Genomic DNA, 18,140 nt, shown 5'->3' on the forward strand with positions numbered 1-18,140 from the left:
GTATATTATTATATACAAGGTATATCTTGGGGAGCCTGGGTGGCTCAGTTGTTATGCATCTGCCTTTGGCTCAGGTCATGATCCCAGGGTCCTGGGATCGAGTCCCACATCGGGCTCCCTCCTCGGGGGGGAAGCCTGCTTCTCCCTCTCCCACTCCCCCTGCTTGTGTTCCCTCTCTCGCTGTCTCTCTCTCTGTCAAATAAATAAATAAATAATCTTAAAAACAAAACAAAACAGGTATATCTTGAAGCGAAACACTCTTTTCTTAAATATCAGGGCCCCCCTCCCCTTTGAGTCCTGCAATGGTTAGCAGCCCGCACTTCCTGCTGTCAGGTTCTTGCCCCTGTATTCTAACACTGACCTCCCTGCAGTTACCTTCAAACTGCAGCCTCCATACCAACCTCTGTCATTCCCGTCTCCAATATCAGAAACCTCTGTGTCGCTAAGTGGCACGTCTGCCTCACCCTTTCCCGGCTATGAGCACCCTTCCAGCTGCTGGTTCAGTGACCTTAACCTGGGAAAGCCAGTGTGTTCAGGGGGACAGAAGTGTATCCTGAGCACATGATCCACTTTCTGATGTAATGACTTCATTTCTATTATCCCAGAGGAATGCAGCAGGCATACTGACATTTTGTCTACTGGCACCACAGACAACAGTGTGTTGCTGTACTAACACGCCCGGCTAAATTTGGATATGGTCCTGAGAATCTTATTAGGTAGACAGAGGAACTACTCGGGTCTCTGCAGAAGTTAACACACATACACACCACCCTTATAAAAGCAGTTGGCTTTAACTAGGGGAAAGTTAAATTAGGATTCAAAACATTTAACCAGGGCTTAATGAATGTTTTTTCCACCTTAACCTGATCTTCAATAGATAAAAGGTCAACCAGGTAGCAGCAGTCTGGCTTTCTAGAACAAGTATATAATCTTGCTTAAAATTGGGTTGATGAGCTATGAAAGAAGCCAGATCTTTGAGAGCTCTTAAGAATTCTGCAAACAGGGCGCCTGGGTGGCTCAGTTGGTTAAGCGACTGCCTTCGGCTCAGGTCATGATCCTGGAGTCCCGGGATCGAGTCCCGCATCGGGCTCCCTGCTCGGCGGGGAGTCTGCTTCTCCCTCTGACCCTCCTCCCTCTCATGCTCTCTGTCTCTCATTCTCTCTCTCAAATAAATAAATAAAATCTTTAAAAAAAAAAAAAAAGAATTCTGCAAACATTTTAAAATGGCATTTACTTGTAGGGGTGGTTGTATATAATTTACCCTATTCTAGTCCTTCCAAACGTCTTATTTAGCATGCAGGCATTAGAATATTGACTGTAATTAAAATGGGATGTTGTGAGTAAAGCCCTCCAAGTCCCCGCCCTCAAACTAAAAAGCACCCCCATCTTTGTCCATGGCCTCACTAGCTACGCATTCTGCCTCAGACCTCTGTCATGCTCCTCCTGGGATTTGGAGACATTTGCGTAAATCTTCCATTTATCTAATTAGTCTTTTGGGAGAAAGATGAAATAAAGGGAAGGCAGGAGAGAAAGTGAGGATTCATAGGGCTGGTTAGACCACAGGATGTAGCTTATCTACTGAAGAATTAGTGACATGAAAATCATTACACAGAAGGACTGAGCTCTGTGGATTTGGAGGTTGTCTTCATTTAGATAAGTCACATTCAACTAGTCCTCTTTCCCTCCTTAATTAAGGCGGAATTAAAAAAAGGAAATGTAAAGTTGGGTCACCTTCCCAAATGGCTTCAGAAAAATTGCCCTCAACATGGGCCCCCCAAAGGAAGAAATATGCTGGGGTATATAAGGGATTGATAGATGAAGTGTGAGAAATTTCTTTCTTGCCACCTGATCCCAGTTGGAAATTCACTGGCTAACTGTGCTGCTGACTGAACAAAACAGAGGATAATAGCCTCTGGCTGAAGATTTTATAATTGAAGCTGAGGCAGAGTGGGCCATGTGCGTGTTTAGAACAGTGATTGCATTGTGAATTACAACACAAGTCCCACTTGTCAGTCACACAAATGTTTAAGACCATAGAAAGGCATCTGATTTGGGACAGGGATGACAAAATGGATCTTTTGGTTTTCCCCACTTAGCCCTGAATACAAAGGACTGATGACTGCTTTGTTCTGGGATAAAGTCTTACATTCCTTGCAGGACTTATCCAATCACTAATTGAAAGAAAATTCCTGTCTGGAATCACTCCTACCACTTTCCCAAAGAAGTATACTTTAGTTCTCATCACCCAATGGAGGAAAGAAAGCAATATAAAAGATATCACACCGGATTTTTTTTTTTGCTTTGTTTGCTAATCATCACTTTTCCTCATTTATCTTTAGTGACTGCCTCAATGTTAAACAATTGTAGTAAACAGTATTAAGAGATATGGCTCTAATTTGATAATATTTGTCAATACTTAAAATGCTTCTACCCTTTGAACCAGGAACTACACTTCCAAGAATTTATTTAACAGATAAACTGATAGCTGTGGAAAACGATGTATTTGAAAAGATAATCTTGGCAGCATTGTTTGTAATGTCTGAAGAGTGAAAATGTCCTAAAAGCTCATCGACAGGAAATTGATTAAATAAATTACAGTACATTTACACAAGGAAATGGGGTATAAAAGTTGTCATGAAACTTGGAACTCTAAAGTTTTTTGTCTTGCATTGATCTGCTTAATTAATTGCTATCCCTAGTTAGAGAAGTTAAATGGGCAGTAAGGGATTGAAGAGTTGGGTGCTTTTCCGTCAGCTCTTATTAGTAGTAATGGAAAATTAACAGTGATGGAAGAAGAAAGTAAGGAATCTTGACTCATTCTGACCATATCTAAACAGCTCAATGCTCATCTTAATTAACAGTGTGTTTTCTGGATTTATAGGATGTACCAGTGCTTCTTGGGTATATTATACTTATCAGGTCAAGAGGAGTCCCATGTCAGTCCTCAAAGGGCTAGAGGTTTATAACCTTTTTTTTTTTTTTTTTTAATTTTTAAGTAGGCTCCATGCCCAGCATGGAGCCCAATGTGGGGCTTAGACTCAACAACCCTGAGATCAAGACTTGAGTTGAGATCAAGAGTCAGGGCGCCTGGGTGGCTCAGGTGGTTAAGCGACTGCCTTCGGCTCAGGTCATGATCCTGGAGTCCCGGGATCGAGTCCCACATCGGGCTCCCTGCTCGGCAGGGAGTCTGCTTCTCCCTCTGACCCTCCTCCCTCTCGTGCTCTCTCTCATTCTCTCTCTCGCAAATAAAAAAAATTAAAAAAAAAAAAAAAAAAAAGAGTCAGATGCTTAACCAACTGGGCCACCCAGATGCCCTGGTTTATAACCATTTGATTACAGCACACAGATAGGGTTAAAGTGAGTATTTTCCTCTCTTACTTGTAAATCCCATAATCACAGGGCCTAAGAAACTCCTAGATGTAACAGAGATGGAAGAGCACCATTTAGTTCCATTGCTGACAGGCTGAAAAGATAAAATCAACCATTTTGTTAGAAATAAGTCTGTGGTGGCAGGTGGCATGAAAATCATAAAATTTGGTGACACAAAAGTCGAATTATACAATGGAGTCAACCAGTGTCAAGAAAAACAATAAAGGCTTTTTATACATACCTTTCTTCTATAATTTTTCTCAATGTATTTTAAACTTATTTGTCTTGGGGTGCCTGGGTGGCTCAGTCGGTTAAGCGTCTGCCTTTGGCTCAGGTCATGATCCCAGGGTCCTGGGATTGAGCCCCCATGGGGCTCCCTGCTCAGCTGGGAAGCCTGCTTCTCCCTCTCCCACTCCCCCTGCTTGTGTTCCCTCTCTCCGTGTCTCTCTCTGTCAAATAAATAAATAAAATCTTAAAAAAAAAAAAAATAAACAAACATATTTGTCTTCCCCACTACAGTTAAGCAACTTGAGCTCAGGATTTTTTGTCATTTTTTTGGTTCCTCAGTAGCCAAGCACAGTGCCTGATACCTAATGGCACTTGATAGTCTTCAAAATGAATTAAAAAATAACAGTTTGAAAGCAAATTGTTTAAGATTGTCCTTAAATTTTTCTGATGAATGCTAGGGATCCTTTTCCCAGAAAAATACACATATCTACATACACAAAAATTTCAATAGAATTTCTGGGCAATCATGGAGGTCTGCTTTCTCTCTTCATAGATCTTCTAGGGAACCAGAGATTCTAGATTAAGAAATTCCTCGGTTTAGAGTACATGATCACAGAGAGAAATGGAAGAATCTTTAGAAATATTTCCTATTCCCCAATTTTTCTTTCACAAAAAGCATGTTTCTTTCATCTAAACTTCATAGAGAAACTCTTTCAGTCTCTAAGGAAAAGGGTCTCTTCATATGGAAGGTGTAAAAAATTTTTATCTATGTAGTTTTAGATTCACCTATAGATACTGTGCAGTTACTATAGCAAAAAGCAGCCCTACAGCAAAAAATAGTTTTAAAGAAGGTATTTTTTTAAAAAGATTTACTTATTCTCTAGAGAGAGTGCATGAGTGGGGGGAGGAGCGGGAGAGGGAGAGAATCCTCAAGCAGACTCCCTGCTGAGTGTGGAGCCTGATGTGGGGCTCGATCCCAGGACCCTGAGATCGTGACCTGAACCAAAATCAAGAGTGGGACGCTCAACTGACTGAGACACCAAGGTGGCCCAAGAAGGTATGTTTATTTAACAAACATTTAGGGACTATTCACTGAGTCAAGGACTGTGGAGGACAGGGGCTAGAAACAATGACTCAAATCCTACTATGGTAGAGCATGTGTATAATGAACTGGGTACTTGAGTTAGATTTTTGCCTCTGTGTATGTGTGATGAAGGTAATGATGGGTGGAATGAGCAGAGAGCAACTATAAATTCTGTAAAGGAAGAAAATGCAATTGCAAGAACCTTTGGTTTTATTACAGTCATATACAACTATTAGCCTCCCATCCTGTTCCCAGATTACCCACAAGGAGTCTGATAATAACCTCTGGATAAGCACTGACTAATTACAGATGAGGAGTAAGGCAACATTTGAACTATAAGTGCTTAAACTCTATCTTTGTGGTATGAGCAGCTACAACCATCTACATGCCATTTCTAAGACCAAGCATGTAAACGTTTCTTTCACCTGAGTGAGGTCTTTCTAATGATTATATGTTTGTTGCATCTTAAACTTTGGGGAGACCTCAAAGCTGATGTGTAATGAATGTCTACTCAAAGGAGGAATGCCCTCCATAACACTCTGGGAAGCCACAGGCTTTGTTTGAATCCTCATTAACAGCAGCAGGATGAATTTGCAGTCACCAATAATTATTAGAAACCACTTCCTCATATTGAACTAAAATCTTATATTTTCCAACCATTTCTCTAAGCTTTGGCTTCTGGAGCAATGCGGAATAATCCTATCTTCTCTCCCATACCCTTAAATGTTGGAACACAGCTATCATTTGTATTTCTGAATTCATCTCCAGGCTGCACTTCCCTTTCTTCAATGTACTCCTCTTAAGAAATATTTTCACAGTTATCACCCTCCTGTTCCTATTCTTTCACACACTGTAATACTTGGCCGAAGTCTGCTTAAAATGTGACACCTAGAACAGAACACGATATTCTAGCTGTGACTGATCTTAGCACATCTGAGTCCAGAGGAATTCTTTTGATCTGGACACAACCTCCATCAGCACACTCTTATAGGCTTTCATTCTTACCTCCTGCTCCCCTCCTAGGTGTGCTGTACTGTAAAAAAAAAACTGTCGGTGTCTTTTTTTCCTGAGTACCACTGTCAAGTTTCCCTTCCGTTCACCTTGGCAATGGAGTGTGTCCAATTTCATCTTAAATTTGCCTCAGCACTGAAATGATTTTAAATCTTAATAAGATCCTATTTAACCACTGCAGATCTGTTATCTGTAAATTTGATAATACCCTTTATGGAATTTCTTGTGTCTTCATTCAAAGGATTGGAAATTTCCTTCAGTTTAATGTGAACCATTATTCAACTCTCTTAGGTTGTTTCAATAGCTAGGAATCCACCTGGCTGATTATCCATCTTAGCCACAAAGATTTCAAAAGAGATGTCTTGTTGGATTCAACGAATCTGGTACCTTTAAACCAGCCTAAGCCAAACAGTTTCTCCGACAACAAATGCTAGGGACATTTTATCATTGCAGTAAAATTTTAGGTGAGCCTCCAAGGTCTATGAAATAAGCAGCCAGAATGGGTGCCAGGTCACGTGAGCAGAAACAAGAGAGCCTGTGTCATATTCACCATTTCCCTTTTCTTGAACATACACAGTGGACCAGATGCACTGGATCTATATTTTATTAGGAAAGGCAACTATGAGGTAAATTCAGCCAAATAAAAACTCAAGAATCATTCACTGGAGAGGGATATGAGAGGGGTTCTGTTCATTACCCCAATTGTCAAGATTTTTTTCAGACAAAATCTTAAGTCTTATTGTGGGTGTGTCAGAAAAGGCTACATTGATCTAGTATTTAGATTTTATAACTTTACCCTTTGCCTTTGATACAGCTGGTAAGTAGGTGGATGTGTTTCCCACGTAAATTTCTCCATGAATGACAAATGAAAAAGTAAACTCTGGACATTGACTGTTTTTCAAAGAAACAGAAAGCACGGGTTTTTTTTTGTTGTTGCTTCTTTTTGCTTTTATTCTCACCAAACATTCATAAGAGAAGGCATATTTGATTTTGAGGGGCTAGCCAATTTCAGATGGGAGACACATAACTGTAATAATGTTGTGTTGAGAGAAGAAAGAAGTCTTGGTCATTGCATCTATTCAGATGAAATAGGGTTTCTCTTTTAACACTTTTAGGGGCTCAGTTAACCATGGCTAAACCCAATTTTAATTCAATTCCCTCAGAGCATGAAAAATTCTTCTTGTGCATGACAGCAAAGGAAAAAATGAAAAATGGTCATAAACAAACCAGATGATCCACTGAGGAGGCAGGATTGTTATACACATTAATTCATATACAAAGGCTAAATGCAAAATGAGAAAGTAGAAAGTTAAGTCATTCCCTACTAGTTAAGGAAAGTACAAGTACAAAATCATACTAAAAATTTTTTAAAAAAATATTTTCTCTATTTTGCCTTCTTACACAATGCAGTTTGTCAATTCTACAGAGCTACAGATACTTACCTGTCATCCTATTAGCTTTAGAAAAGCAAGATTTTCATGTAAATAGCTCAGGTGATAACTCTTCAAGATAATTTTTAGTTAATTCATCTAGGTAACATGCAGCATTCCTACTAAAGGGAAAAAAGTCTATGTTAGGTGGCATAACATCATGCCTTTTCTTTCTCTTCTCTGTAGTTACCCAAAACATACCTAAATCTCCTGGATCAATAATCAAGAGAGAGACTTTATTATACATTGCTCAGTTCACAAATCTGAAGTGTAAGTTGGCCAATGACAATTTTTATAGTTTATCCACCATTCAGAATGCCTTACCAACACTCTATGCTCTGATCTGAAAAAAAAAAGAAAAAGAAAAAATAGATGAATGGCTATATTCAAAAAGACTTTAAAAAATAAGTCCTTAGTTTTGAATTACGCTAAAGAATAAGTATTTGAATTTACTGCTACGCTTTGGAAGATTTTAGATACCAGATGTGGACTTTATTTATTTGTTTAAAGATTTTATTTATTTATTTGACAGAGAGAGACACAGCGAGAGAGGGAACACAAGCAGGGGGAGTGGGAGAGGGAGAAGCAGGCTTCCCGAGGAGCAGGGAGCCCGACGCAGGGCTCGATCCCAGGACCCCGGGATCATGACCTGAGCCGAAGGCAGACACTTAACGACTAAGCCACCCAGGTGCCCCAGATGTGGACTTTAAATAAAAAGAACATCATAGAGCTTTTGTTTTCTTATGCATTTCAGTTTTAACATTAAAGTATGAAAGAAATGGGAGCTCACGGTCATGGATAATAATGCAACTTTATTGTGTGCAGCCTTTTTCACACTAAGTATTATTTTTCCATGTGAAGTAAGATTTAAAGTGATAAAGTTATTGTTAAGGAGACACACAGAAAGGCAATAGAAAAAGCTGAAGAGAGTTTTTGTCTGAAACTGGAAAACAGAACAGTCTGGGGGAAAAACAAAAGATATGAGAAAAGTACCACAAGTTAAAAAAAAAACTACTTTGGGGGAGAGAAGGGCCACGCAATTGTCTCAGGGGGAGGGTAAGATTTCATGTGCATGTTTAATGCATGTGCTTGGCAATAATAATCTTAGAATTTTCTCTGTGTTGTCTGAGCTCTTAATTTTTCTCACTGTCTGTAATTTTATTATGCAGCATAATAAATATATGTATATATGTTTTTATTTAGCACACAGTCCATTTGTCTAATTTTGTACCTCACCAGCAAAGTCATACCTCAGATACACAGTGGAAAACAACTGGAAGACCTATCAGAGTACATTCAGAGTTTGGATTTTTAATTAAAAATTTTTTTTATTATCCTGTTTTGGTTTCCTTATTGAGTAGACTCCTAGGGAAAAGTAAGTACTGTAAGTTTATTGGTCTACTGTAGAAGTAGAAGTTAGACTCAAAAAAGAAAGTTAAAGAGAGATCCAAAGTTTCACTTAAAATAAAAATCACCAGACAAGATAGGCTACGAAGAGCCTCCTCCCTGTGGCTCAGTTAAAGAACACATAACACTTTGGATCAGCCGTCCTCAAACACTTCTGTCCAGAACTTACTCCTCTTCTGGAGTTTCTGAACTCTTTCTGCCCGACATGAGCTCTAGCTCTCTTCACTACACAGCCATTTGCGACATGTGTATCTGCCACTGTGGAGGAGAAAAAGGAGGCAAAGTCCCTACCACTGACCAGAACATGAGAGGAGAAACACATCCTTGGACCTGCTTCAGTGCTCTAGTTGGCAAATATGCCGAAAGACTAACAATCTTCATATGCTGAGGTGGAAAGGAACCTCTAATACAAGATCGAAAATCCTCTAACACAAGATACAGAAACAATACACATTAGGCCAGTTCAGTTAAAACTCGTACTTTTTTTGGTACTCTCTGACAGGACCTTAGAAAAGATAAACCCCAATGGCGGAACATAATTTAAGTGTGGCAGAAAGGTGGAAATCGTAAGATCTGATATGCAAAGATAAATGCATTACTGAGGCATAATCCTCTGGCCCTGAGGTATGTGGGCAAAGAGGTCACACTTTACCATGAGACAGAGGGTCAAAGGTGATGCAGGGCTCCAAGAAAATATTTACCAGAGGAATGTGATGATTCATTATCAGTCCAGAAATCTCAAGTACAAAGCTTTAAGATATAAGAAGGATCAAATTATATAATGTATATGATTCAATTTAAAAATTCTTAGCCCTCTTACATTATATTATCTAGAGTACAATAGTAAAAAATCAAATTACATTCATATGAAACTTTTATAAAAAGAAATCAAATCCATTTTTATGAAATTTTATAGTACAATTATTTTCTATTGGGTGTTTGCTTAGGTCATGGTATTTATAGTTCCATTTACATCTGCAAAATTTTTCAAAGCGAAAAACAAAAGGCAGTCAATAGAAATCTAAACTTTCATTTGTAAAACTCCCTTCAGTTTCCAGGCCAGTAACACATGGCGATGTCAACTTCTCCTCCAGACATGGACTGCTACCAAAGATCCCCAGTTTAAGGAGCATGCAGGCCTCTACTCATTAGGAACGCTTTCTGGTTTGGCTCACGTTTCAAGAAATTCTGGAGCATGTCCATGCCGTCCAGAGATCCCCCAGGTTTCAGGATTAGGTTTCTGTATTTCATTCCAACCTAATAAAATAAAACATCATGCCTAATAATTCATTGTTAAAGCAATTTTCCAAATCCCTAGATGCAAAAGAGAAAGGGGTAAGGGTGAAGAAAAAGGGACTTTACTCTGGATATTCTCTTTTGCCTAGACTACAGCTCTGTAGTACATATTTGTTTTGGTAGCTATGAGATCTGAAGCTTACAAACTCTGGTCTTCTACATTCCTCTTTACTACTGTCTTGTCTCCTTAGGGTCTCAACAGTGAGCAAACAGATGAACAAAAAATAGCCAAATGGAATGTATAACAGATTCTTATTTGTTAGCCCATCTCCCCGTGCTATTTTAAAGGGTTAGCAAAGCAAGTGTTCAAGAAGGCCACAAACAGGGGGTCTATGTACCTGGAAACAGTGGCACCACTACGGCCAAATGTTTTTACGAGGGGCTTATAGAAAAACCCTCATCTTTATGAAAGATAGTGGGACAACAGCACAGGTCCCATGGTGTAGGGTAAGATATTTCTGTGGGCCCAGAGCTGGGAATAAGGACCTTTGTGAAGTTCTCTTTGGGGAGGAGGTCTGGAATTTTAAAACACATTGCAGTTACTCTGCCTTTATTTACATAAATACATGAGCAAATAAGTGAAAGAAAACGACGGTAATGCAGAATCAGTGTTATTCAATATTTTCACTTCCTTTTCATCAATATCTTTTGGGGAAGCAAAGCAAGACAATTCAGTGAAGCCTAATTCTAAATATACATATAAAATAAATACTTTACAGAGTAACACTTTGAAATGTATATCCATTATATCATTTGATCAATATGACTAATAGTTTTTTTTAAAGATTTATTTATTTTAGAGGGAGAGAGAGGGTGCGCGAGCAAGCAGGCGGAGGGGAAGAGGGAGAGAGAGGATCCTTAAGCAGACTCCCTGCTTTTTTTAAAAAGTAAAACAAACAACAACAACAACAACAACAAAACCCTCGGTAAAATTAATTTTAATAAAATATTTTAACCACTATATCTACATTATCTCAACATATATCAATATAAAAATTACTGCGATTTACTTTTTGTTGTAGGTCATCAAAATCTACTGTGTTTTTTACTTTTACACCCAATTCTTCAGGGGCGCTAGCCACATTTCAGGTGCTTGACAGCCACAGGTGGCTACCACAGTGGACAGGTGGAGGGCCTAGAACACACAATGATCCTTAGAGGGGCTTGTTGGACAATATTCTAGTCGGACATTGAAAAGGCATGTAGTAATCTTGTTGCTTTATTTATAAGCTTTGGATAAATTTTCTTAAAAAGGGTAGGGCCTGTAATCGCTGATATTTGAATTCCTGAAAACCCGGTAATGAAGGCTTAGACCTAGATATAATGTTCTTTAGGGGAAAAAAAAATGACATGTAGTTTCTTACTTGGTCTGCAGCAATTCACGATTGTTAGGACAGCAATCGAGAACCTGAAATGTGAATGATGCCTACTCCTGCCAGAGTCTTTATTATTCTAAGTAGCAGCAGCTCAGGGGTGTTGAGCCCAAACACAGTCTCCTTCCCTTCCCCTTCTTTCATTGTCCAATGTGCTTACATTTGCCTACAGTGTTGAATCAGCAGGAGGACTGGGCAGGCTGGGGAAGAAAGACTGTAGTGATACAGGAAGAACTTAGAAAACGTGAATTAAATTCATGTGCAGAATTACAAAAATATTTTAATCCTTTTTAATAGAAAAAATATAAGTATATACTAATAGTGAAGACAGCAGTATCATGAACCCTATGTACCCACCATCCAACCTCCATAATTAATATTTACCTGCAGAAATTCTTAATGCTCAAGATCTGAGACTCTTTTACTTATTAAAAAGACCTATTTCGTTCTACATTTATTATAGGAACGTCAATGAAGATCTAGATTAAGGTAAAGAATAAATCTCCCACAATGCTGATGTCTCACAAAACAGTGTCATTTGTTACAGAGGACTGTGGTTTTAGGGAGCAAAGAAAAGCAGGCTCTTGCGGGAGCTGCCCGATACTGTGCAGAAGCGGCTCAGGGCTCCTCCGAACAGTCCAGCCACCGTGGAGCCAGGCGCTATTCCGTCTCACGCACGGTACGCGGCTCAGCACAGCTCCAGTCCTGCCCTGAGTACGGCTCCAAACAAGTTGATTCAATTTCCTGAATTACAGAGCAATGGTCTTTTAATAGTTTCATTTCCTTCGCAATGAAGTTTGGAGAACAGTTTAAGAGTCATTTTGGTAATACGATCTTGCTTTTCTTTAAAAACAAAAACCAAACCAACCAAAAAAGAAAAGTTAAGTGAATTTTCGTGTTTTCGGAAGGTACCGGCTCTCTGGGTGAGAGAACACCGTCTGGGAGACATATGCCACAGGTGGAAGGAGTCTTTGCCCTAAGTTGTTCTAGTTTGTTTACATAATAAAGAAACTTGAACTGAGAGGAAAGCAGAGAGAAGTTCTAAGACAACCATGGAGATTTTTCATGCTGAAAAAAATCCTTCAGGACGATCTGCAGATAGTAAGAGCTTCTATTAACTATTCCATGAAGGTAAGTCACATTAGTCACCTGTGTGGTTTTTAATCCTGGACGGTTAGAGTGTATCTATTGGCAACTGTGCAAATCCTCTCTAACATGATGTTTTCTAAAGCAAGTTCAGGAGTCTGGGAGTCAGGGCCAAATTCGAATCTTGGCTTCACCCTCGGCTCTGTGACCATGGGCTTTGGTTTCCTTACCTGTCAAGGAGGAATATGCCTCCCTCACTTAGTCGATAGGGAATTAGAGATGATTTCAGTACACTGTCCACTCCCTAGTGTAACACATGGCATCCAGGGGCACTCAGTAATCCTCAGTGGTCATCCATCTCTCCTCTCATTTCCACCCCTCTCTCACTGGCCCTACGTTCAGTGTCTCATGTACAGAGCAGGGACACGGATGCATTCCTGGCTTGGCATCTCCTTAAAATTAGTTCTGTCTCCTAATAAAGCTAAAAAAAGCATAAGAGACTTCATCTCCGTTATTAAGAAGAAACAGACTCCCTAATTCAGTAGGATTATTAAGTAGGAGAGACAAGGCACTCATCTGATCTAAGAATATGCACCCTTTATTTGAGGTAATATTTTATTTATTTATTTATTTATTATTTTAAAAGATTTATTCATCTATTTTAGAAAGAGAGCGCGAGCGGGGGGTAGGGGCAGAGGAAGGAGAGAAGCAGACTCCCCACTGAGCATGGAGTCCGACCTGGGGCTTAATTCCATGACCCCAGGATCATGACAGGAGCTGAAATCAAGAGTTGGATGCTCAACCGACTGAGCCACGCAGGCGCCCCTTGAGGTAATATTTTAAGAACAATATAATGACCTGAAGGAAGGATGCCATCATCTACCAGTAATGAGAATACGAAGAGCCAACCGCCTGGGTCTCTTGCTGTCTCTGGCATTTGTGGGGCAGCACATGCCAGCTTCCACTGCCTTCTGACCCTCCCTCCTTCCTGCTGTGACCGACTGGGGAGCAGAGCCAGAGCTGTCTCCTTCCTACTCTGAGTAACAGGCATCAGGGCAAAGAGCATCCACCTGAGCACAGGTGATGACAATCAGGCATCCAACAGGCTCACTGGGCAGCTTTAAAGGTGGACTTTGGAACCCTTCCTTCCACAGCCCATCTGTGAACTCCTTCCCAACAGCACACCCTTTGTTTTCTATGAGGGTGGGGAGATCGTGGGTGGAAGAAGAATACCTTGGACAACAGCATAGAAAAAGGAAGAGAGTCAGAGACTGGTGCTGGTCGTCAGGGAGACGGAAATGAGAACAGTGGGTAGGAATCTTTGCTTCATTAGAAGAGGCCTTCTGGAAACCTTAAGCAAAGTTTCAATTTGTGAGGGTAGAAGGACCGATCTTTATTTATGGGGAGGGAGATTAGGGGGAAAAAAAAAAGCAGGCTGGGCGGTAGTTAAGTACTGGGGAGAACAACCATAATTAAATGTAACAGTTTTGAAGCAGAGGACACACAAAAGTGAATAAAACAGCTCCTATTACAAGGGTCTTATGATCTAGGAGGTGAGATAAAGGAATAGACAATTAACAATGCAGATTATTAGGGTTCAAAGAGAAATACAGAGAAGGGCTGTAAGAACACAGAGGAAGAAAAACTGCTTCTAGTTGGTTGGGATTCAAGACTTAGAAGGTCTGGCCTTGTAAATATGCAAGAAGTAAGCTGGAAATCAATCCCATTTCCTTCCTTTATTCCTAAATCAGGCAAAATCTAAGTCTGTTAGAAAAGGCTGAAGTGTAAGAAAAATCAGCTTTGGGGTGGTATTATCAGGAGAGGTGAAGCAGAAGTTAATCCATTTGGAAGGACCTGCAGGAGAGGAAATTTCATATTCTCCCTTAGCAACACATTATAGCAGGAACCGGGCCTAGAATTCTGATGGAAAGGCACTGGAATACTTAGCTTTATATTACACATTCTCTGTCAGGTAACTTTTTTGCACGTTAACCCCAAATTCACCATGTTTCCGTGTCTGTTACTGCAAGTAAAGATCTAGCTACTTCCTTGTGGCATTACAGATTAAAATACATTTCTTCTTCATTGACGGAAAAACAAAGGTTAGCAATTTCTCTAAATGCAAAAGAGGTGGAAGATAATTCTAGCTTAATAATATAATTGTCTTTGAATCCACAATGTCTATTGCCTCTTAGGAAATTTTCCCACAATGAAGTTGCCTTATAAAAAGAAATGGCCCTAGTTAAAATGCCCCCATTTTTTTCAACCCTATGATTAGCTGCTGTATTTTGAAACTATATTTGGTGACCTTAAAGATATCTTCAAAGAGCCCCTACAGCTTGCTGGAAAAGTGTTATTCCCAAGCAGCTCCCTTCCGTAGTTATTTAAGAGATGAGCTGGAGAAGGAAAAGATATGTCTGATAATGAGGCATATTCTACTAGAAACATAGACTTTAGAATATATTTAAATTTTTTTTTTTTTTAAGATTTTATTTATTTGTGAGAGAGACAATGAGAGACAGAGAGCATGAGAGGGAGGAGGGTCAGAGGGAGAAGCAGACTCCCTGCTGAGCAGGGAGCCTGATGTGGGACTCGATCCCGGGACTCCAGGATCATGACCTGAGCCGAAGGCAGTCGCTTAACCAACTGAGCCACCCAGGCGCCCTTTAGAATATATTTAACAAACTAATTAAATAGTTAGGATGGTCTATCTATTTACAATGAAGAAAAGAGAAAATCACAAATAAAACCAGAGGTAGCAAACTTCTGGCTATTATAGGTAAGTGGCCAATTCTAATACTTTGATAGAAGCCCTCAAAACAGAATGAAACCATCGTACCATAAAATATCCTATTGCTACATTTGGTATTCAGAAGACGATAGGTTTGGGGTGCCTGGCTGGCTCAGATGGTAGAGCATCTGACTTTTGATTTTGGGGTTGTGAGTTCGAGCCTCACACTAGGGGTATAGATTACCTTAACAACAACAAAAAAAGCTTTATATTTGATCCTTCCTATTATGGTTTTCCCAGTGAGTAGGGCACTTTCTAGTTAGGCTTGCTAAGATCTGGAATGTTTCTCAGAGCAGATCTTGAGCTTTGCAGGATGGTAAGAGGTTACAGAGAGAAGGCCTGGAGATGTTCTTTTGTTGATATCAATGACCAGGACCAATAATGTCAACAGTCCGTGATCTTTTAGTCTCCAGCCTCTGTGGAGTTTGGGGACTAAGAACAGCAGGCTCTGATTCCTTGAAGGGCCACACCACTATCTTCTCAAAATGATTCAAACACTTACTAGGTGAAACTAACATGTCATTATGTGTCAACTATACTTCAGTTAAAAAAAAAAAGGTGTCAACCTTATATAGCTACAGGGGCACCAATATGTACTCAATTGTGATGCTTATTAAGAAATCTAAGACAGTCTAATTCTCCTTCCTTTCAAGGTGTCCTTTTATTTGTTTGCTTTTATTGCGGCTTATTACTGAAAGTTTCTAGAGTCTATTATTTATCCTTATTATTACAGAATTTTTATAATGGCTTTGGGAAACAATCTTTTTAACTCACTGTGCTGGGCAATAATAACTGGTCCCTTTCTACTGAAAACTTTGTAATTCTAGAAAATATAGCAGAATTCAATGATAAGGAAAAAAACATAAAACACACTCGGGAGGGTGAGGGCCTTGAGACAACATAGTCTGCAGATACACCGTGATTGCTCTGGTACCCATGACTTCAGATCAAATTCAGTATTTCCTTATACTACGAAAAGTCTCTCAGGGCACCTGGCTGTCTCAGTTGGAGGAGCACGCAACTCTTGATCTTGGGGTTGTGAGTTCAAGTCCCATGTTGGGTGTAGAGATTACTAAAAATAAATAAATAAATAAATAAACAAAAAAAATTTTTTTCTCTTCATCACAACAAATCTGTAATAATGACTGATGTTTTTTGTAGAATGGGATTACTGTCTCAAAGTACTAACTTTTAATAACTGGGTATCTGAATTTTGTAAATAAGGTATTACTTTAAAGCAAACATTTGCAGCAAAAAAAAAAAAAAATTAAAGCAATCAAAACCAAACAAACAGTGCACTGTAGGAGGGAACAAAACGGCTATTTAAAAAGCTGTTCTAGTATCTGCCACTGCAGGGAAGAGTGTGAGGGTGGGGTGCACAGGGATTCCCCTTGTCACTGGAGCCAGATTCACTACTGTTGTGACAGCAGGGGAGCAAGAAATGATATGATATCCCAGAGTATTTGACAGGAAAACAAAAAGGAAGGGATTAAAGCTAGCTTCACGGCGTAAAATGAATAATATATAGCAATGTCAAATCCACAATTATAGTGAAACTGAAAACTGTTTTTAACATTACAAAGCAACAATTCCAAGTTGTTGGGAATTTTGCTTTCTCCAAGTTCAACCCAGGTCCCTGGTCTAAATTAAAAGTAGTCTGGCTGCCTGCCAAGCTGTGAAGCTTGAGAATAAGAGGAAGTACATGGAAGCATAGTGGCAGGGATTGTAGTCTGCCGGAATTGCAAGTTCCTTGGGGTCCACTGGGATCAGCACTTTGGCCGTTCTGTTGACTGATGGAAGAGAAGAGGTCACGGTGGAGGGTCCTGGAGATGTGGCCGTGTGAGTGGAAGCACAGAGGAGGTGAGTGAGGAAGCCTAATCGAAAAAGGTACCGGAGCACTTTTGCCAGGAAGCCCCACCAACTAGTAAGAGCCAGTAACAGGTCATAATTGTACCTTTATATAACTAGACCTTGTGTCTCTTTAATCATTGATTTCTGATTTCTGCAATAATACGTGCTCTATGTAAAAATAAGGAAAAGCTCCACAAAAAGCACAGAAAAATATTTAATAATCCCTCATCAAGTTATCACCCGAAGTTAAGAATGGACATTTTGATGTACTCTTTTTCTAAACATACATTTTAAAGTAAAAATTTACATTCTATGGTACAAAATATTCTATAACCTGATTTTTTTTTCTGTTCTGTGTAAGAGTTATATTAAAAATTCCAGACATAAGAAAAAGCTGTTGGAGCCCTTCTCTCATGCCCAAGTCCATTCTGCTCTTCAAAAAATGGAAAGGCCACTTTGGGTTGGAATGATTTGGAAGATTTCATAAGTGAGTGGCCATTTGAGTAGGGCCTTTCAGAATGGTAAAATTTTTAAGAGGCACAGACAAGAAGGCCCATATTTTAGGTGGAAGAAAGAGAATGAACAAATTTGTGAAGGTGCAAAGAGCTACAGGAACACACAAATTTGGCTGACACAAAGAGTTCTGGGAAGTAAGGAAGGGATTTGATGGCTAAGCTGAGGACTGTGAACAAGGAGAAGAATAACAAGAAGCAGGAAATAAAAAAAAAGAAAAAGAAAAAAATGTAGGTGAGGGCCTTTGGAAGTTGGCGACTGGGTCATCAGTGGTAACTCTGGAGAGAAAGTAACTTTCCAGTTCAGCTGGTGGAGGCAAAAGCCAGATAAAAGAGGTTTGCCAAGACTGTTTCTTACAGTGAGAAATCAGGCTGTAAAAGGAAGAACAATTGAGTAGTAGCAATAGGGTTGTCAAAGGCAGTAGCAATAACCCCAGTTTCTTCCCCAAGATGGCAAACCAGTAAGGCTTGGTATGAGAGACATCCCTGAGCAGAAGGAAAGAAGTAGTGAAGTATATGAGGAGAAAAAAAGATGAAGTACTCAGTCTCGATGGCCTTACTTTTCTTAGTGGAGAGCAGAGAGGTAGTGAGAGACTCAGGGGAACTCAATAAAGGAGGTGGACAGGACAGCAGAGTAACACTGGTTGTCCAGACAGGTCAGATAGCATTACTTTGTACTGGGGCATGTTAATGGACTCACAC

At 39.7% G+C, this 18,140-nt stretch overlaps 1 protein-coding gene across 2 annotated transcripts in view; it reads right to left on the reverse strand.

Annotated features, from left to right (window-relative positions):
* Positions 1 to 7,914: 7,914 nt before the first annotated feature.
* Positions 7,915 to 18,140, reverse strand: part of NLN (neurolysin) — a 92,686-nt gene continuing 82,460 nt past the window's right edge. For both annotated transcript variants that reach the window (XM_036117449.2, XM_036117451.2), the window contains exon 13: positions 7,915 to 9,786. In XM_036117449.2, the coding sequence (XP_035973342.1) occupies positions 9,652 to 9,786 (135 nt within the window). In that variant the 3' untranslated portion in view covers positions 7,915 to 9,651. The remainder of the gene's footprint in view (positions 9,787 to 18,140) is intronic.

This window comes from Halichoerus grypus, chromosome 2, assembly GCF_964656455.1.
Source record: "Halichoerus grypus chromosome 2, mHalGry1.hap1.1, whole genome shotgun sequence".
Taxonomy (NCBI): domain Eukaryota; kingdom Metazoa; phylum Chordata; class Mammalia; order Carnivora; family Phocidae; genus Halichoerus; species Halichoerus grypus.